At 43.2% G+C, this 22,500-nt stretch overlaps 2 protein-coding genes across 8 annotated transcripts in view; one reads left to right on the top strand and one right to left on the bottom strand.

The window, feature by feature from the left end:
• Nucleotides 1–4,809, bottom strand: part of cand1 (cullin-associated and neddylation-dissociated 1) — a 16,699-nt gene extending 11,890 nt beyond the window's left edge. The window contains exon 1 of the mRNA XM_084346053.1: nucleotides 4,489–4,809. Within this exon, the coding sequence (XP_084202179.1) occupies nucleotides 4,489–4,556 (68 nt within the window). The 5' untranslated portion in view covers nucleotides 4,557–4,809. The remainder of the gene's footprint in view (nucleotides 1–4,488) is intronic.
• Nucleotides 4,810–14,679: 9,870 nt separating this feature from the next.
• Nucleotides 14,680–22,500, top strand: part of grip1 (glutamate receptor interacting protein 1) — a 63,199-nt gene continuing 55,378 nt past the window's right edge. For 6 of the 7 annotated variants that reach the window (XM_084346252.1, XM_084346248.1, XM_084346251.1 and 3 more), the window contains exon 1: nucleotides 14,680–14,964. In XM_084346252.1, the coding sequence (XP_084202378.1) occupies nucleotides 14,910–14,964 (55 nt within the window). In that variant the 5' untranslated portion in view covers nucleotides 14,680–14,909. The remainder of the gene's footprint in view (nucleotides 14,965–22,500) is intronic. The other variant, XM_084346246.1, reaches the window with a different exon arrangement.

The following is a 22,500-nucleotide window of genomic DNA, read 5'->3' as shown; positions in this document are numbered from 1 at the left end:
TAACATCTGACCATGTGACTGGACGCAGCCTGAGAGTCTGAACTCGGGGCTGAAAGACGACTCCACGTCAGAGGAAATATATTTCTGTTATCGACACAAATATTAAGTGTTTCACATCCAGCTGGAGCTTCATTAAAGAAGATGAGGTGAGACGCAGCAGCATCAAGAGCTTCAACACAGACTGATGTCTGCTCGTCACACTGAGCATGTTACAATTAGAAAAGCGGTTTAGACGTGTTTGTTCGACAGCTGACAGTTCGGTGTGAGAAGCATCCAAACACAGCGTCTGACTGTCCTGATGATTCAGTATTCAGAGACTCGTCCTGATTTTGGGTCAGCAGCAGGTTTTTACAGCCACAGGAGACGATTGTGACTTCACAGATTTGTTGTACTGAGAGTCTCGCTGTGAAGTGACGGAGAGCTCATCGTCCACCAGCAGCTGACAGACGAGGTGAAGCTGAACTCGTCCTGTTCACCGTCTCTACGTCCACACGAGCAAAGAGCAGAGCATTTTATTCATTTTATCAGGTGGATCGAGGTGAAGTTTCAGTGCCGGGATAATCATGAATCCAGACAGTCGTTAATATGGTCACATGGACGAGCTGAAGAAGCCGTCGAACGCACTGACGTTCAGCAGCATCATGTCAACACGGCTGAAGCTGAATCACGTCTGTGGATTTAACAGATTTCAGACTAAAAGTCAACAGAGACTAAACTACCAACATGTATTAATCCTTTATTTAAGCAGGACGACTTCAGATGTTCATTTCTTATCTGAGATTCTTGGTTTTCACTAAGAAACACAAGTCTTCTCTGAGACGAGATAAAAATAAGTGACTCCAGTTTGTTTTAGAGCCATTTTAAGAAGATTTTAATGATATCAGGACGATATCGTGAGTCACATGTTTGTCAGAGTAATCGTGACATGTGATCTTCATGAAGCCCTTTTCCACCAGTCAATCCTACTTCAATCTGCTCAGATCAGACTTGTGTGCGATGGGAACAAACTAAAAGTCAAAATGTTCAGCTAATTAATCACAAGCGCAGCAGACGGTCACATCTGAGGAGCTGAGAACAATCGGTGATTCATTCTTCTGTCACAAACACATCAGCTGATCATTTCAGCTCTTCAGCTCTTCATACGTGAAACACAAACATTAACTGAGCTGCGTCTGGTTCGATTCATTAACTTGTATCAGGACGAGGATCAGCTGCTCACGGACACATTATTCATACTGATGCCAGCGACTTTACATGTCCCCAACTGTCAAACTCAGAGTCTGTCGTGTTCCCTCAGCTGCTGCTCGTTACATCACACATCACCAGACAAGTTAAAGACTCTCCTGATACATCTGATCAGTCTTCTGTTCTCTGATCCATCAGTTTGTAGATTGATTCATACGTTTCACCTGCATGTTAAAACAACACGCAGAGACTTGAACCCTGCAGAGTAATGATCCACCAGTGAAGAGCAGGAAGATTTTCAGGTTCACCAACAAAAAACTAATCAAGTCTGAAACAACCTGCTGAAATCAGCCGAGGCAGACAAGAAGAGTCAGACTGAGCCTGACTTTATATCATCAGGAGGAGACGATGGCTGAGCCTGACTTTATATCATCAGGAGGAGACGATGACTGAGCCTGACTTTATATCATCAGGAGGAGACGATGACTGAGCCTGACTTTATATCATCAGGAGGAGACGATGGCTGAGCCTGACTTTATATCATCAGGAGGAGACGATGGCTGAGCCTGACTTTATATCATCAGGAGGAGACGATGGCTGAGAGCCTGACTTTATATCATCAGGAGGAGACGATGACTGAGCCTGACTTTATATCATCAGGAGGAGACGATGACTGAGCCTGACTTTATATCATCAGGAGGAGATGATGGCTGAGCCTGACTTTATATCATCAGGAGGAGACGATGACTGAGCCTGACTTTATATCATCAGGAGGAGACGATGACTGAGCCTGACTTTATATCATCAGGAGGAGACGATGACTGAGCCTGACTTTATATCATCAGGAGGAGACGATGACTGAGCCTGACTTTATATCATCAGGAGGAGACGATGACTGAGCCTGACTTTATATCATCAGGAGGAGACGATGACTGAGCCTGACTTTATATCATCAGGAGGAGACGATGACTGAGCCTGACTTTATATCATCAGGAGGAGACGATGCTTCAGTGCTTCGGGTTCGTCTGCCCTCCTCTCTGACTGCAGGCTGACACCGTCCTCCTCCTCCTGAAGTAAATCAACATGGATGATTAACACACAGTACGGACGCCATGTTAGATCTGTCTTTTCATACGAGTCTGAAATTTTGTGCCGCTGATGTTTTTCCTTCGTCGTATCGAATATCGATGTTTTTCAAGGTTTTGCATCAAAGTCAGAAAATCAACAGCAGCTGCTTTAATTTAAATGAAGAAAAACTTTCTCCTGCACCTTTAATCCTGTTTACAGTCACTGAATTAACGTGTTTTGAGTTTAAAGACACAATCGGCTGCACCTGAATGAAACGTTGCTGTAAACCAGTGTGTTAGTTAGTCTGAGACCTGACGCACTACAAAACTGAGACCTCCGGGCCACCGTCCACGCAGCAACAGTGTCTTTCTCTGAGCGCTCTGACATGTTTTAGTTCTTCCAGGTCAAAGTCTCAAGAAACCTGCTGGTGACGTCGCTGCTGCTCGTTTCTTCTTCTGACCTCGGCGATAATATTCACTGTATTTCTGTCTCCTGGACCTCCTCGTGCTCCTCGTCCTCCTCGCTCTGATGTCGGATAGTAAACCTCAGAGGATCAGAGTGGATCACACAGCGCCGGCTGTCAAGAGACAAGACGTACGTGCAGCGTTTTTTCTCTCAGTGCTCCTGAACGCACCGCCAGCGCTTCTCGTTAAAGCATTACGTGGACACAGACGTTAGTTAAGTAATAAACATCATCATTTTCCTCTCATGAACACGTCAGCTGTCAGAATCAAACCTGAACGAACTGCTGTGAACTGTTGACATGTACTGAAGAATCTCAGCAGCGTGAATGTGAATTACTGCCGAGACAAACAGGTTCAACAACGATTCATCCGCTGATTATATTCTCGTTATTCATTTTGTCTATAACACGTCGAAAAAGGTGAACATGCTCGTTACAAGTCCCTGAACCCAAAGATGAAGCTTGTAACAGCAGAATCATGGAAACATGTGGAAGCAGCGATGAAGTGAAACTCAGATCTTTAATATTTACAATATTAATGTTGTGATAATACAAACTCAGGGTCCGCCACATATAAACAAAGTAAAACAGTATGAACTTGTGTCCTTTAAAGGAGCAGTCTGTAGATTTGGTAAAGAAACGTTAATGAGCAGTGAAAGATCCTCATTGGCTGATTTTAAATAAACAAACTGACCTTAAAGGACAACACAGTTTATATGTGGCGGACCCTGCCACCTTTCTAGCTTCATACAGTGTTCTGGGACCTTATTCTCCTCTGAGAGCAGCTTGTTTATCCACTGATGGAGAAAAGTTTGTGTTATTACCTCATTAATATTGTAAATATCAATATTCTGAGTTCTCCAAACGACTCAGTGCAGCTTTAAAGTCAGTACACGACCTCCTGAGATGATCCGGTTGGTTCTGATGAACGCAGCTGATCTTTACTTCAGACTACAGGAGCATAAAGAGGAACACAGCCTTCATCTTTAGTTAGTTATATAAGCTGTTATTGTCTTTACAGTGGACCACACCAACATCAACACATCCTCGCCTCAGACTGATTGATTACACATGACAGGTATCGATCCACAGATGAATACACCACTTTAGATTCAAGCTGTTAGCATCGACATCCTGCTGTCAGAGCTGCTGTGGAGTTGCAGTGTGTTTACATGTTGTTATTACCTGAGTTACCGATGCTACCACACCCCCAGCACCATGCTAGTTAGCCGCCACACAAACATCACCACAGCGCGTCAACTGTTTATTTACATCTCGACTGCTAGCACCAGTTAGCTAACATGCTAAGCTCACATTTAAACCCACAGAGCTGCTTGCACCGTGAGAATCCACACACAAACGATGGATGACATCACGCTAGCTTGCGGCATGACAGAAGTTAGTGCTGCCAATGAGCTAGCCAGCCAGCTAGCAGGCAAGCTAGCCGCTAACTGGCGGCATTTAGCCGATGCTCGGCTGTCAGTTTAGCATGGTGTGCAGCGGGTTAGCGTGCTAACCAGCTATTAACGCTGCCACCGAGTTTAAACCGCTGTCAAATCAAACGCTAACGGGCATCGCCGCTGTTAGCTAACTAGCTAGCTAGCGATGTGACGATGATCAGACAGGTGGCAGGCTAGCAGTTAGCATGACAGCCTGAGGCCTGACAGAGCCAGCGCTAGCTGCCCGGCCACTCTTCTCTACATGGAGGACAAACAGTCTGAGCTGATGCTGCGAGCCGGGCGGGCTGCTCGCCCCGCCGGGGATGGTTTTACCTGAAATCTTTGTCGCTGGAGGTCATTTTCTCCAGCAGGTTGGAGATGTGGTACGAGGCGCTCGCCATGTCGGTGCTGTTAGCTGTTAGCCTCCTGCTAGCAGACTGCGCTGAGTGTGTGTTCCGGCTCCGACTGTCTATCTGTCCGTCTGTGTGTGCGTGTCTCCGGCTGTCTGTCTCTCGGTCCTGCTGCTGCGGTTCAGGTAGACGGTGTGTGTGTGTCTGCTGCCTGTCTCTCTTTCTACAGCGACTGTCGCATCCCGGGGCGCGGAGTTTGGTTTGTTTGAATGGAGCTCCCGTTCTCTCTGCAGAGGGGCGGGGTTAGCAGGATGGACGCTGCGGGGTCGAAGGTCAGAGTGAGAGCGGCTCCTTTCACACGGCGACAAGTCATTTATTATTTATCATCATCAATAATTATTATTTAATCTAAGACCACAAAATAATGTTCGCTCATGGCACACGTTATATTATATTATATTATATTATATTATATTATATTATATTTTTCTTTATTCGATATTTTGCACATTTATTAACATAACGTTCAAAATAAACAGCAGAAAAAAATAAAATAAAAATAAAATGTAAAAAATAAAACACATCTGTTTAAAATAAGAGGAGCTGCACAGATTAAAACAAAGACCGAAGTACGGAGGACTGAAACTGACAAAGTAAATAAATAAACAGGTAAATATGACGTTAAATGCACCAAATATAATATATTAATATAATATAATTAATATTTTATAAAAACCTGATACTTCCTTTTAAAAATGTTTTTATTATTTTATTTAATAATTTTACCATTTTACTTATTAATATATTTTATTTTACAAATGTAATTATCTACATATTCAACTATTTTGTTGTTGTTTTTTTGTCCTGGTATGTTTAATAATGTAGGAAACCTGACTCTGGTTTACGTTCCTCTCAGTGAACAACACTAGAACAGACAAACAGAAACAACAAAAACTGGACAAATAAATAAATCTGATCTTGCAAAATAATTTCTGCTCATTGCACATATTATATTATATGATATTATATTATATTATATAATATTATATTACATTATTATATATTATAACGTTCATAATAAACCTCGCAGACGGCTGTGCAGCTGAATCCAGAAACATTCTTTGTGTTTGGAAACTTGAAATATGAGTCTCATAAAAAGTGAGGAGACGTTTCAAACACATTTATCTACTTTCCATCTGCAGCCGCTGACAAAGTCAACAAGTAACAACGTCACACATCTACAGTTCTTTAATTAAACTCTACATCGATAATGCAATTAACAGTGGCGGATTTAAGAAATTTGGGGCCCAAGGCAAAGGCAGGCATGGGGCCCTCTGAAATGAGAAGACATCACACAAAACAACAGGTCAATTATAATAATAATTATAATAATTAATTAATAAAAAATATTTAGAGATGTAAAACGTAAAAACAAGAGGCGTATCTCATGCAGCCAGTGTAGTTACATGATCCCAACATGATTTTGAGTCAATTGATCACATGACCTGGGAGCCATTGAGCTAGCATGCTAATATTTGCATGTAAAAAATAATAAAAATTCATAAAAAATCATTAAAAATAATTAGAGATGTAAAACGTAAAAACAAGAGTCGTATCTCATGCAGCCAGTGTAGTTACATGATCCCAACATGATTTTGAGTCAATTGATCACATCTGCCAGCCGCTGCCGCTGCTACGGCTGCCGCTGCTACTGCTGCTGCTGCTGCTACTGCTGCTGCTGCTGCCAGCCGCTGCTGCTAGCTGCTGCTGCTGCTGCTACTGCTGCTGCCAGCCGCTGCTGCTGCTACTGCTGCTAGCTGCTGCTGCTGCTGCTACTGCTGCTGCCAGCCGCTGCTACTGCTACTGCTGCTGCTACTGCTGCTGCCAGCCGCTGCTACTGCTACTGCTGCTGCTACTGCTGCTGCCAGCCGCTGCTACTGCTACTGCTGCTGCTACTGCTGCTGCTGCTGCCAGCCGCTGCTACTGCTACTGCTGCTGCTACTGCTGCTGCTGCTGCCAGCCGCTGCTGCTAGCTGCTGCTGCTACTGCTGCTGCCAGCCGCTGCTGCTGCTACTGCTGCTAGCTGCTGCTGCTGCTACTGCTGCTGCCAGCCGCTGCTACTGCTACTGCTGCTGCTACTGCTGCTGCTGCTGCCAGCCGCTGCTGCTGCTACTGCTGGTAGCTGCTGCTGCTGCTGCTACTGCTGCTGCCAGCCGCTGCTACTGCTACTGCTGCCAGCCGCTGCTGCTGCTACTGCTGCTGCCAGCCGCTGCTACTGCTACTGCTGCCGCTGCTGCTAGCCGTTGCTGCCGCTAGCCGTTGCTGCCGCTGCCGCTACTGCTGCTGCTGCCAGCCGCTGCTACTGCTACTGCTGCCGCTGCTGCTGCTGCCGCACACATAATACGATTAGCATTCTGCTGCATTTTAGCGAGAGGATTTTAATCAAAAACATAATTAATGTGCGCAAATAAGTAATAACTGTATTAACCATAAGTGTATGAGGATTTTTATGGGGCCCTCAGGAGCTTGGGGCCCTAGGCAACCGCCTAGTTTTGCCTAATGGTAAGTCCGCCCCTGACAATTAATTAATTATTACAATTAATCTGCAGATATTTTGATCAGTGAGTCGTCGTTTTAGTCATTTTTCAGGCAGAACTTCTAAAAGTTCATTGTTCTCAGACGCTGACAGTCCTGGTGTCACATCATCTCCTCGTTCAGTCTGCAGACACTTCAGAGAAGCTGTGAGCTCGTTCTTTGTTCTCTAAAGGCTGCAAACGAGGAGGCAGCAGGTACAGAGCTCCTCAGAGACTGAAGCTCTGATCTTCAGGTCAGACAGCAGGCTTCAGTGCAGCTGCAGGACAGTTAACTCTGTGACCCGGTTACATTAAAGGTTCAAATGTGATCAAGTGTGTCTTCAGACAACGTTCACAGGCTTCAGTGTCTCTGACAGTTCCTGGTGGCTGTGACATCATCCGGTGCATTAACACATCCTCAGGTTCAGGTGAAGCTAATGTGAAGCTTCCTGTTGCAGCGCACATTCACACACCTGTCGTATGAATAAAGCTGACTGGACATAAATCCTCCAGCTGCTCAGGACCTCCTGCAGTTCACACAGTCAGTGACAGCGAAGTTCTGAAAAGTTCTTCAGTACCCGACCGTGGATCAATTACTGTCTGAGTCTGATGGGCTCAGAGGTCCTGTGCTTCACCTACACAATGTCTCTGAAATGAACACAAAACGATCACAAAGAGACTAAATACAACCACAAAGCAACACAAATACACAACGAAGAGATGCAACATGAAAACAAAACACACAAAACAACTACGTGTGAAGTCGTTCATGTGTTCACCCTGCATGTGTTTGTGTGACAGAACTCTCCTCCTCTTTCTATTGATTACTGATCATTGATTATTAATTATTGATTATTGATCATTGATTATTAATTACTGATCATTGATTACTGGACGATCTCAGTCTGTTACTGACTTCATGAAACAACTTGAAGTCTGTGAACTGAGTCCGACCTTCATCTGAGCACAGAGTCTTTGTAGCTGTGAAGCAGTTTGGATCGGATCAAGAGCTCCTGAAATAAAGGCAGCTGATTGGACCTCTGCTGACGTGAGTCACGGTCGGCCTCACCTGCAGCAGGTGTGTCTGTTCAGACCCTCAGAGACACTTCCTGTTTCCTGGAGGAGCTCCAGTGATTCACATGTAACTGTGGAGCTGCTCAGAGCTGCGTGTGTGTGTTCAGAGCTATAACGAGCACATTATCCTCTGCTTTTAATAATGGATCACCCACACACACACACACACACACACACACACACACACACACACACACACACACACACAAACACACACACACAGGCACACACACACACAGGGACAGCAAAACACACAGCTAATTCATACACGCAGGAGAGAGATTCAGGATATTCAGGATGCTGTTGTTGTTTATTCATGCTGGTTGAATGCACTCAGTGTGTATTTGTGTGTGCGTGTGTGTGTGTGTGTGTGAGTGTGTGTGTGTGTGTGTGTGTGTGTGTGTGTGTGTGTGTGTGTGTGTGAAGTGAGTCACAGATCAGTTGAGTGGGATGTTTACAAACCCCCAGGCGCTCTCTCTCTGTTGACACATAATGCAGCCACTGACATATGCATGCTGTGATTTGTATGTGTGTGTGTTTGTGTGTGTGTGCATGTGTGTGTGTGTGTGTGTGTGTGTGTGTGTGTGAGTGTGTGTCTGTGTGTGTGTGTGCGTTAATGCATTGACAGCGTTTGACAGTAATCTATGAAATGAGGCTCCAGCTGCAGTGAACACTCAGAGTCTTCTTCAGGAAACGATCTTGATTATGATTGTGGTGGTGATGAAGATGAAGATGAAGATAAATAGCATGATGAAGGTGTGATGAATAAAGATCTCATCCACTCTGGTCTCAGCTGATGAGAGGATGACGGAAATAATGCAATCATGAGGAGAAAGATCACGATGGCTGACGATCATGGAGAGAAAGATTGTGCTGCTGATGATTGTGACGAAGATGAAGATGAAGATGATGAAGATGGTGCTGATGATGACAGCATCATCTTCACCAGAAAAACAGACGTTTGAGTCGTCTCTGCAAGCAGCTTATTACCACACATGTACCTTTATTGTACAGCTCTACTGGACGTAGTGATTATGACGGGAGCAAAGGAGGAAGTCAGGTGACGTCGTATAAAGAGTGACAGAGACACAAAGACACACAAAACGACCCAGCGGACTCGTGTTCTGTACAAAACCAAAGGTTCAGTGTCCACAAAGAGCCTGTGAATGATCACGTGTGTTACATATCTCACACTCCATCACCACAAAGATGCGATCAGCCTCTCCGAGCAAACAATCAGAGCTTCAAGGTCGACTTCAAGTGGAGAGTCTCTGAAGAAGCTCTGCTGCACCGTCACATCTGCACCGTCACATCTGCACCGTCACATCTGCACTTTCACTTGTGTGTGTAACATCAAGGTGACCACACACTTCATGTCCACGTATGTTTGAGTTATGAATGGTTGGAGGGTTTACCTGGTGACCCTCGTGTTACCTGGAGCATTTGGAAAACAGCTGCAGTCACTCTGAAGGTATTGATGAGTTCATGAAGAGTCCAGGTGGACAAACACGTCCTGACATGTTCATTTCCAGACAAGCTTGAAGCTTTTACTAAAGTTCTGACCGTCTGTGGCCCGCTGAGCTCGTTCTGGACTCTGACAGAACCTCTGACAGAACCTCTGTGCTCACATCGTCTTCAGTGATGAGAAACACTGTTCGATACTTTACTCATGACTGATGTGTTCAAGGACACTTGGTAACTATAAAATGAGTAAAAGTAAAGATATCATGTTAAAATATTACTTTGGTGAAAGTGAAAGTCACCCGTGTGGATAGTACTCCAGTAAAAACCTTAAAGTATCTGATATTAAATGATACTGTATATTTATATGTTTTAGTTTATTATCTGTTGACCAATAATGTAATTGACTAAAAAAGCACAGTTTTTGTTTTGCTAGTGTTTGTTTGTCTTTTGTTTCATTGTTAACACATTTCTGACTAATTGAGTCCAAAGTATTGTTATTTTTGGACCTGAACTAGAATTTAAAACAAAATCTGACCGGTGTAATTAATTAATTCACCGGTCGTTTAACCTATTAACCAGAGTCTAAATGGTTAAATGAGTTTAATAATTGCTAACAATGATTAACGGCTTTGAATTGGGTCTTAACGGTGGATTATGTGTCTCTGACTGTAACTGTTTGTCTGTCTCGTCTCTCTCTCTCCATATTGAGGTCAGTCTCTGCTTTTTGTCTTGTAGCCTGCAGAGACTCATTCTTCCACTTCACTGCGTCTCTTCCTCCACCCTCTCTGCCCACAGCTCCACGGGGAGGAAAGATGGCTGCTCGTCATGTTGAAGGCTGTCAGACAATCACTGTTGTTGGCAGACAATTAATCTGGTGTTTAAGATCCAGTGGTGTGGATCCAGTTTGTTGTTCTTTCATCATTCATTCACTCTTGTTTGTTTTTCACCATCTGTCAAACCATCAGACCGTCGAGTGTCATTAACTAAAAGTCTCAGAAGCGCTTTAAAGACGAGCTCAACTTTATATCTGAGGGGATGAATAGAAACATCTGTACGCTGACATGACAAATATCTTTTATCCACTGTAAAAACATGTTATTTGTGTATTTATTTTGCAGTTAATAATTGCTCCTGTTCTGTTCTTTGCTATCTGCTAAGCTATAAGCTAAGTTACTGATGCTAGGTCTGCCTAGCTTCCTGTTCTCACACTGCACACATGCTGTTTACAATTGTGGCAGATTTACAACCTAGTCATAGTAAAAAAAATGAAAACAATATGTATTTTCATTCAGAAAGAAGTAAAGAAAAGCAGCTTCTTTTTTCCTAGCTAACCATCTTTGCATCTGAAATGATAACAGCTAGCAGATTTAATCAACTTTAACAGTTAATTAGCTAATTAGGCTAACATTATCTCCATGTGGGTTGGAAACAGCCTTTTGTTTCCAAGCTGACTAATTTTAAACCTACAATCTTTTGAACGGGGTGTTAAATAGGCACTTGGTCACCACATGATACCGTGCTAACAGACTGAGGCTAAAGCTAACGGTACTCTGGCAAAACACTAGCATCCTGACCATAGGTCCTTTCACTCAGACAAAAGTAAAGAAAAGCTGCTTTTTTTTCCTAGTCAGCAACCGTCAAATTTACCATCTGGAGTGACAAATGCAGCTTAGCTAGCAGATTATATAAGCTCTAACAGTTAGCTAGCTAATTAAGCTAACGTTGCCTCCATGAGTTGGTTGAACTCCCTGTCTCTGTCTGTCTCTGGGTGACTTTTTAACATTTCTGTGAATCTGTGAATGAGGTCTGTAATACGCACTTTGTCACAACATGATACTGTGCTAACAGTCTGAGGCTAAAGCTAACAGGTTGGATATTAGCAGTGTAGTTGACCCGACATGCTAACTTTAGCAGGTAAACGCATTCAGTCACTTGTTCTCATGATTTTTGGTTTTGAAAAAATGAAAACATCTTAACTCATTAAATGTAAAGTATCTCTCTAACTGCAGCTCCTGTTCTCCATATATAAGCTGCTGCTTCATCCTGGATCAGGACTAACAGCAAAAATGTTAAAGGTCAGAGGTCGCAGCAGCCCGAGCCTGAGAATAATCAGGCCTGTAACCAGTCAGTCAGTCAAACTGTACAGCTACCGCTCTGTATACTTACTCCAACATGTCAGCGAGGCGTCACCTCCGCTGCTTTGTTCTCCACTTTGGCTCCGAGAATTAAAGGCTGAAATTTGGCAGAATTCCCCTTTAATCCGCAGCCAGGTGGAGGTGGGGGGTGAATTCCTCAGAGGCGAGTCCGGACAGGAAGGAGACTTCAAATACCTGTGTGTGTGTGTGTGTGTGTGTGTGTGGTTTCCAGGTTGATGTGTCTGCAGGCTCATTACTGAAACACAACTGATTAATTGTCAGAATCTAAAATGTGTTTTTAACGGAGCTGAAACTTGTGTTCGTCAGTGTGAGAACATTTAGCTGTGGGATCATCGACTGTCTCTGTTTGTAGATTTCTTCTTCACATTATGAATAATAACTCAGATCTGTTATTTAAAGTAGCAACATCACACCATAAACACTCTGTCACAACATCCTGCGTTTAAAATATGAAGAAAATACAAGTTTAGCACCAAAAGCACCAAAAGTAAAAGTATCAGACTGATGTTGAGCTGGTGAAGGTGGAACTTTTAACTAACGTGTTTATTGTATATTTTGTGTTATTAATCTGCATTTGCAACTAAACAAACTAGAAATAAGAGGTTAGGAGTAAAAAAGTGCAATATCTTCCTTTAGTGTAGTGGAGCTTCAGTACAAAGTGATGTACTTGAGTAAATATACTTAGTTACTTTCCAAACACATGTGAGAAAGCCACATAAAGTGTATGAATTGTAGTCGGAGTTCGGGGTCAAAGCCAACGTGGAGGTGCCGCTCTAATGGCCAGCAGGGGGCGACTCCACTGGTTGCAAAAAGAAGTCCTATTGTATGGAAGCCTATGAGAAAATGAGCCGACTTCTCCCTCGATTTATTCCCTCAGTGAACAGTTTCCTTTACGCTTTTAAACCCGGCACAGAGATGTATCACATCACTGAGGGGACACGCTGCAACGATGTCATCGTCCGTCACGATGTTTCACAGCCGACGTCGCCCGACCCTAACACCAATAACTGGAAAATGCTGACTATCAGCCAGATGATCGCCCAGGGTCCAATAATCGTCTACCTGTAGTTTCTGAGATAATAACACACAGCTCAAGGACGTCCGGTCGTCCTTCAACACTTAAATGCAGAATTCTTCGATATTAACGAGTCTTTGAGGATTCTGGAGATATCTCCCAGGTTTTAAGATAAACGGTTGAAGCTATTTTCAGGTACTGAGCCCCGACTTTAATGATAATATGTGAAGCTCTGGGTCGCACAGATCGCTGGGTCAGAGACGGGCTAAGCTAAGCTCTGATTATATTTAAGATTTATTTTTTAAAGCCTGTATAGTTTTCTGGATTTCTTTCTCTCTGTGTCATTGTTTGAACACTTTGAAGTGATTCATCCATCTCTGTCTGGCTGCGAGGAAGCTGGGGGAGTTGTATTGATCCCAGATGATTTCTCTCTGTACTCCAGCTCCGTCTCCGTCTCTCTGCCACACTCCCCCTCTCTCTGCTGTGAATGAATGGAGGACAGACAAACGCCAAAAAATTGACATATTTGAAAACAATTTGGGAAAATTTAAGCTGAATCTGTCAAGAGGCGAAGCTGCACATCCGACAGACTCGTGAAGCTCGTGGGGCTTTAACAGGAACCTCGACAGGTGAAAAACAAACATACAAACGCATCAAACGTGAACTACAGGTAATCTAACAGAAAGTAGGACGTGATATATAATGACTGCAAACTGAATCTACTGGGGGTCAGAAAGGTAAACAAAAAAAATAAAGAAGGAAGAAATAAAAGGTGCAAAACGACACATCAGTCCTCTTTGAAAAGATCTTTGAACAGCTTAACGGTTTTATTACTAAACTCAAACGACAGCCTGTCAGCGTTGACACCCACACTGACGTCATGATGCTAACGTTGCTGATGTCCGGACATTGAACACGAACAACAATGGAGGAGAGGATAATAATCAGTAATCGTCTCATAGGACGAAGAAGGAGCTGAGGAGGAGGAAGGTGAGCGAGGAGGAGAATATGGTCAAAAAAATCACATTATGATTATTTCTGTCAGATAGTGCGAAGTGATTCATGATTAGTTGGGATGATCAATGTGCACCACAGTTCCTTATTTTCACTGAAAAACACACTTCGATTAATTTTGCAGCCTTCGCGAGGAAGTCCGACTTCCTGGTAAGTCATGGAAATACATCTCAGCACAGCATAGCTCTGATCGAGCCAAACTCCATTCAGGAAACAAGCAATTTAACAGTGGCATTATGATGTTGTTATTACGGCGTCATTATGGTCCATTCATTACATCAGCTCACAGAGAAATCTCTCCGTTTTGGGTTCATACTGATGTGGTGAGACGGATTAATTCAGTCTACTTGCTGGTCACAGTTACTATTTATTGATTTTAACACACCTATTAAGAAGCGGCCACTCAGCGGAGACAGACGCCTCAGGTAGAGCTGGGAGCTGCAGTCGGACGAATAACATGTTTAAAAAATCCTAAATGTATCACACATAATTAATAAGTTCACGATGATGTCATGTTTTTTGTGTGTTCAGAGGACATAACGACATTTTTACACTCAATTTCTTCTATCATCATTATGTTTTACACAATAAATATAATTCTGCAGCCCAGAAAGTGATTAATAATGTGTTAATGATCCTGGTTCATCAGTGTGTGAGCATTTACAGACATATTGATCTGCTGGAGATTCATTTTGACGTGTTCTTCTTCTCATCACGTCACCCTCTCTCTCTCCCTCTCTCTCTCTCTCTCTCCCCCTCTCTCTCCTCCTGAGACCACAGCGAGGCTCGAGGGGTAGAGTTACGGAGGGGGGAGGGGGGTAGAGAGACATAGACAAAGACAAGGAGAGAGGGAGAGAGAGAGAGAGAGAGAGAGAGGGAGAGAGAGAGGGAGGCTCGCGTGCCTGTGTGAGGCTGAAAAGAGAGCGAGCGGTAGAGCGAGGTAGACTCCGGGTGCAGGGGGAGGTGGATCCCTGTGTGCTGTAGCGGCTCAAGCTAAAGCTAACTAGCCATGTTGCTGTCGCCGCCGCTGCTGCTGCTCCTCCCGCTGCTGGTGGTGTGTGTCTGCTAGCGGGCCGCCCTGGACTCCCTATCCGCCCTGAGGTGCATCATGCCCGGCTGGAAGAAAAACATCCCGGCCTGTCTCCAACCGGACCAGGAGGGAGGTAAGACCGGACCGGACCGATCCGCACAGGTTCACACCGACCGGCGAGAGAGAGTGTGTGTGTGTGTGTGTCAGTACGTACCTGTGAGTGTGTGTGTGTGTGTGTGTGTGTGTGCGGTCATGTAAATGTGTGTGTGTGTGAGCGAGAGAGAGCGCGTGTACTAATTATCGCCGGTGCAGCGTGGTTTGGCGCCGCCGGTTGAGCTCGCGCACACGGTGACTGTCTTCAAATTAGTGAAAGTTGGTAACTGATACCGTGCGTGTGTGTGTGTGTGTGTGTGTGTGTTAATCTGACGCAACGGGTGAGGTTACAGTGACGTTACGGTGATTTCACGTTACACTTGAGTGCGAACGTGTCCATCATTCAGCGGTTACCGAGCAGTAGTTAGCCGGGCAGCTAACAGGCTAACCAACGGTTAAACCGGGCGAGGACTAACGGTCGGTGCTGGTCAACCGAGGGTCTGCCCTTGTGTGTGTGTGTGTGTGTGTGTGTGTGTGTGTGTGTGTGTGTGCCGCCCGCCCCGGTGTTTACTGGTGTTACAGTGAAATCTGTGACCCTGCAGCTTGTGGTCTGGTTACATATCGACAGGTGAGGTGTTAATGATAACCTGTGCCTGTGACGGTGTGTGTCAGCCCCCCGCAGTGTGCTCACACACCCCTCTGATGATGCTACACAGCGCTGACTGTGGTCACCTGTGAGCTGGACTATTTTATTTTAAACAATTTATTTATTGTCTGTTTTGTCAGAACAGATCCACATAAACCCTCCATCCCATCACAACAACACAACAACACACACATCAGAGGTGTGAGTCTGCACGATTCAATTAAGATTGAGCTGCTAACGATGCTGATGCATCTGTGCGTCCTCCTCAGTGGTCTATATAACTGCACATGGCTACTTCTTCATCATCTAAATTCCCCTTTTATTCTGAAAGTCCTCCCAGTAATCAGACTACAGCCGTCTACAAAATAAAAGCTGCATCTTCTCGGCGTGTATCCCTCTGCAGCGCCTCACACGTTTGTTGTAATCTACAGTAATGTTGTTTTTCACATGGCAGCTTTGAGATAAAGCCTCCTCAGATCGTGGCTGATTAGCTCAGCTCGCTGTCACAGTTATTATTCATGGCTGCAGACGTTAGCTTCAGGTGGAAATGGCTAACGGGATTAGTGATTGCTGTGAGGCAGAAGTCTGGTCCAGTTCGTGCTTCACGGCAAGCTCATACAATCCGACACGTGCATACCTCTACATCCCTCCTACATGCGTAACGTTAGCCTAATGTTCACCCACAATTCAAAGCAACGTCGCAACGTAACTGTCGTCCGGCTGAGGCCGAACAATCCACGATCAACATGAGCTGCAGACTCTCGATTATTCTCCGTCTCTGCATCGATGCAGGATCTTCCCCGTCCGCATCGCGATGCATCTTATGATCGAGACATCGAGTTTAAATAAATGGATACAAATAAACATCTGAAACTCTTCGTCATCTCTTAGGTTCAGGTTATTATTTACAGAGTTTCCTCAGCTGGAGGACAAATTTAACAAATAAAACCAGACTGAGAATAAAAGCACGATTGTTTTACATCCTCAAGTCATAAAATGTAAGAAAGGCGTCCACATCTGATAAAAGTCCTCGACTTTACCTCTTAACAACAAGCAGGAATTGATACGTTTCTGTTTCTTTGTACTTGCTGGAATATCTTCATTATATGTGTAATAAACATATTGTTTATATTATATAGCTTCAACAGGAGATTCAGCAGATTTAAATCTTTGGTGCCTTCGTGTAAATCACCAGACTCCCTTACAAAAACACTCAATTTTGAGACTCTTTGCAGTCAGAGAAACTGTGTAAACCTTTTAAAATTATACATACAACACATTTTAACTGTTTGGACCTACTTGTTAATTCAGCAAACGTTAAACATGAAGATATTTCTTTCTTTCTTTAAATAAATGTATCTGTTTGTTCCAGTTACGGAGGTGTAGACGAATGTCGAGACACATTTACTGCCAGGTGTGAACTGACGGGCTCGAAGCGGTCCACTTATGATTGGATCAATCAGGACACATTTGTTTCTGTATCGACGTGTATCAGATAACATACATGCCAGTACTGATATACCTGTTATAGGTCAATAGTGGCCGATACTATCTTGGTCACAGGTGTAATTAACAACATTTGAGAAAATATAATATAATTTATATATTTTTGGTCAGGCTCTTGTCAGCGTGTCACAAAACACATATCTGTGTTGTCATTTTGATGATTTGTTCAGCTGCAGGTTAAAAGAAAGAGAGAAGATATTGATCAGTGTGAAACGATTCTCTGAAGTCATATTGCACTGGTGGGCGAACTGTGAACTACATGAAGACGTTACTTCAACACGTTTAGTGTTTCTAATAAAGTGTCATAAATATGGAACTGAACAGGCTGTGAGCTGCCAACACGAAGCTTCAGGACGCTGAGATTAGAGCAGTTTGTACATTAATATAAAATAAGATTTGAACTTCTTGTCAATGGAAAAATGCTCACTGGATATTACAAACTGATCTGATGCTCTGTGTGATTGAAGCATGACTGAAGAGTTCAGCTGATGAGTCTATAAACAGAAAATTAATTGGCAGCAATAATTATTATTATTATCAGTTGCAGTGACCCTGAACGAGATGGACACAGAAGGTTTTTATGGTTGAACAAATGCTTCATTATGATTTTACAAAATATCTCCTGACAGACATGAAATGTGATATAAACTTTAAAAATATACATTTTTGATAACACTACCATGGTTACAGTTGCAGGTGTACCGGGGTGGAGGCGTGTCGTATGACGTTGTTTCTGGTGCGAGATGTTTTTTGGGTTGCAGAATATGCTCAGTTATTTTCTCATAAATAACACTCAATTTCACATTTGAGGCGTTTGCATCGATGACTATGTTTCCAGACCAATAAACAAGCTGTTGTCATGAAAAATAAATGAAGGCTCGCAGGTTGTTGTGTGACAACAGCGACCACTGTTCAGATTAATGAACTCCTCCAGAGCTCAAACGATCACAGCCGATCAACAAATAATTAATCAGCAGCTATTTTTGATCATTGTTTGTCATGTTATTAAGCAAAAATACCCAAACATCTCTGGTTCCAGTGCACGAAGTGTGAATATTCATTGGTTTTCTTAGTTTTGTTTGATATTAAACTGAATAGGATCGAGTTTTAAATACGACAGGACACTTGGAAATGCCAATTTGTGATTGCACCCTTTTTATTGGCACGTTATAAATCACATGATTATTAGATTATTTGATGAATAGCTTTACATTTAATAGAAAGTGAAATTAGGCATTGGTTTGTAATATCCTTGAGCATATATGAGAAGTGTTCAGTTCAGTGTGCAGGAAAAGTCGACATGATTCACAACAGTATTTCTTTCCTTCTTCTACTAAATGTGAATCTGTATAGAAACACACAATAAGAGAATAAAATGCAGATAAGTCACCCTGTTAATCTACTAAAAACAGACGTGTCATCACTCACCTAAACTGAACTAAATGTAGTTATTCTCCTTTTACACACGGTGTCAGATTCTTCAAACCATTTTTAGCTCACGTTTACAAGGTTTGAACACGACAAACTGGACACGACTGTCACGAGAACGAGGACACGTTCTCCACTTTAAAGCCCCCCTGAGCTCCAGGGGGCCACTATTCTGGTCACACATGGGCCGGAAATCTGTCGAGTACGACTGAACATCAGTGGCACCGGTGCTCCTCGTACTCAGCAGGTAGTTGCTTTCCTTCAGTGTTTTATTTGAAGCTGCTTGTGCGTGTCAAAGATCTTTAAAGTTAAAAAGGTCAAAGAAGCTCCTCTCTCCCACAGAAAACACTGCTCCTGAACACCTCTACGGCAGTCCCGCCTTTAATTCTGTGACTATATGACATCACACTGCGTCACCATGTCACACATTTGCATAATTTATGTCTAGTGGCTAGTTTGGGATGTCAGAAATGAGTTATCACAGCTGCTCTGTTGTTGTTGTTAGCGATGCTGACTCAGGCATGTGTGAGCCGACCAATCAGAGCAGACTGGGTGTTCAGGAGGAGGGGGGGCCTTAAAGAGACAGGAGCTAAAACAGGCAGAGGGGGAATACAGAGCTGCTGCATGAGACAACTGATGTTTTAAAGCAAGTAACTGACATTTCTTGCCTTGTGCTTTGACTTAACTTTGACTTTTCCTGCACCTTTACTCCTGTTATTAAAAAATGAAAGTCAAACAATCATATACATAATTTGAAAATAAAGTTAAACGGTGTGCTGGTGCCCCTAAACGCGTCCTCATTCCCTCCAGATTTAACCTTTAACTACCCACCGCTCAGCCCACAGGCTGCTGCTGAACTTTCATGGACTCCTAATACTAAAAAATCCTCACTTAATATCATCATGTAGTGTTTGTATCAATAGATCAGACTCTTGTCTCTGTGTCATAACAATAATTAAAGACTGAAACCTTAAAAATATGGTGTCTCTTTGTCTCCAGAGCAGCCTGGCAGACCAACAAGTTAACACATGTTCATTACTGAATGTCCAAATTCATCGTTCGTGCAAAGATCAAAAGTCCTTATTATTCCAAAGCAAAACCCAAATGGTGGGTAGGTGGTAAAGGACTAATTGCCTCGCCAGGGATGAATAAGGTTTATTGAATTCAGCTGAATCCTCCAGTGAAGCCCGAGACAAAGAGTGTGTCTTTGTTTCTGTCCTTGTTACTGTGGCTGCCTGATAAAAGATGACAAGTATCAGAGTAGCAGGGAGGCTGGACGGCAAGGACACAGTGAGAGGGCGACGACGGCGAGTGTTTGAGAAAGTTCACATTTATCCACCCGAGGAGTCGTGTTAGCCTGATAGCCAAATTAGCCCACATTATTTCTCACAGTCCCACCTGAGTCCTGCTAATTTTGAGCATTCTTAAAGGAACAGTTCACCCAAAACTGTAAATCCAGTCATCATCTCCTCTTCCCATGCTGATGGAAAGTCAGGTGAAGTTTTCTGGAGCTTCACAGCGAAGGTGAAACGTAAAAAAACGACCAAAATAAAGAAATAAGATGGCTCCTCACAGCTCGTCTGGTGTGTCGAAGTGTCCAGAAGCCCCAGAGATCCCAAACTGATCTGAAAAGACGTTTTTTTTTCCATCTGAAATTGTGTCAGTCATGTTAAGACTCTTCATCCTCACTGCTCGACGACTCCATTTTGGAGCAGCATAACAATTTTCATCGGATGGAGGATTATAAAAACGCATTTAAAAAACAGATTTGGTTCCAGAGGCCTTCAGTGTGTCGGGGGTGTAACAAACGTCTTTACAAATACATTTTTACACCTTTTTGGTCAATATTTTTAGTTTGCTTTCCCTTTAATATAAGACCTTTTTGCTATTTATCCATTTCTTTGTGTAGAAATATTGTTAATAAAGACAAATAAATACGATACTACTTCTATTAAATGTCAAAGAATTGTGAAAAATACTCCTCACCTGTCATCACAGGGTCTACAAATGAAAAGATACTCAGAAAAACACAGAAAACCAGCAAATGATTTGCTTTTTTTTACTAAATTAAACATTATTATGAAAATAGTTGGAGACGAATTTTCTGCTGATTGACTGATTGTTTCAGCTCTAAACCATCAGTGTGGATGGAAACATGATTTGTGTTGAGAGGAAGAATAATGATGAAATAACCCCTCAGCATGGTTCAGTTTAGTGCTGCAATTAATGATTATTTTCACTGTTGATTAATCTGTCAGGTGTTAGCTTTGTGTTCACTGTCATAGACGAAGAAACCAGAATATATTCACATTTAACCAGCTGGAATCAGAGAAGATGACTCAAACAAATCAATCGATTATCAAGATATTTGGTGATTCATTTAAGAGTTGACAACCAATCAGATAATCAGTTAATCACTGAGCTCTGGACCAGTTCAGCTGAGTGTCGGTGGGAGGATGTTAAATGTTTTCTAATCCGAGCTGCTTCACTCCCAGCGACTGCTATAAAATATATAACGGTGCAGATTTAGTGTTGTGTTGTAAACCTGTCAGTGGAGCTCATGGAGAGATATTAATATAATCCTCAGGTGTGCAGCTTCCTGCCAAACTGTGGTCACAGAGCCTGACAGTGGGATGCCAGAAAAATAACAGTATATTAAAATGTTAAATACTGAGAGTCGAACACGAGAGAGAAAACTCCAGACGACCAACAGCAGGAGAGCAAATATAGAAAACAGGTAAATAATAGATGGACAAACCATAAGAGACGCAGTGTGCATCTGTGTACTACTGTAGTAACATGTAGTAACACATAGTAACACATAGTAGCATGTAGTAACATACAGTAACATGAAGTATGAAATATTATGTGCTGCTCGGTGTCTCAGTGGGCTGCAGCTCATGAGCTCCTAAAATAAAAGACATTAAATGTTAAATCAGAAGAAGACAGATTTCACCTCGTCACCTCCCCGAGAGGCTGCAGGAGCTGACACTTACAAAAAATGAACATAAAAGTAATTAGGTGTATGTTAATTAGTCATATTCTCCCTTGAGTGTGGCTCTCAGGAGCTCATTTAATGTATCCCAATCAGTGTTTTTATGTCGGTTTTAATAATAATTGTTTGGACAGTCACAGACTCTCACACTCTCCGTCGTTTCACCGACAGAGAAGGAGCTGATCCTGAACTCGGGGCGTCCAAATGTTCCTTGAGAGGCCTGTTTAGAGACACGGAGACAACACAGAGGACGCTGCCCACGACTGCGTCAGGTTCTGATTTCTTTGCCTTATTCTTGGCAACAGAAGCGTACATTTTTGGCGAGACATGAGGACATTTTGTTGCCGTGTTTGTGGCAACAAAACCGTGTGTTTGCCGGAGACATCGGGACATTTCGAGACATATTCTTGGCTACAAACCTGGATGTTTTTGACAAGATGTCAGGACATTTTCCAGCCAAGCAGTATTTTAATCAATCAATTTTGGCTCTCAGGAGTGAATGTATTCCAATCAGTGTACGCTTTCTGTCATTTAAGTGACAGAGAACGAGCTGATCCCAAACTCAGGGCGTCTAAATGGTCTGTTTACAGACACGGGGACAGCAGAGAGGACGCTGCTGACGACTGCGTCGGGTTCACGACCCTGATTTCTTACCTGGCAGGTCCAGAAGGGACCAGCACCTGTCTGCCTTCAGGCACGGTGACGCTCACAGACCTCTGCTGTCTGCTGCTCGACAGGACTGTCCTCCTCACCAACACCACTCAAAACTGTGGCCACACTGTGGACAGGCTCGTTATTCTATCAGATGATCTGTCTACAGTCTGGAGCTCAACAACCAAAGCACCAGAATAAATGTCACGATAAACGAGCCCTTGCAGATCTTTTTCTTTGCTGGATGTTTTCTGTGTCGTCGCCCTGAGAGGAGCAGCTCAAACTCTGTGCAGGAGAGGTGTGTTTAGTTGGTGGTTCGGTGAATTCAAACTTTGTTCATCTTCACCTTG

Source organism: Pagrus pagrus (genome assembly GCF_965226575.1).
Source record: "Pagrus pagrus genome assembly, chromosome: 23".
In the NCBI taxonomy this organism is placed as follows: Eukaryota; Metazoa; Chordata; class Actinopteri; order Spariformes; family Sparidae; genus Pagrus; species Pagrus pagrus.
This window is presented reverse-complemented; position numbering and strand designations above follow the sequence as displayed.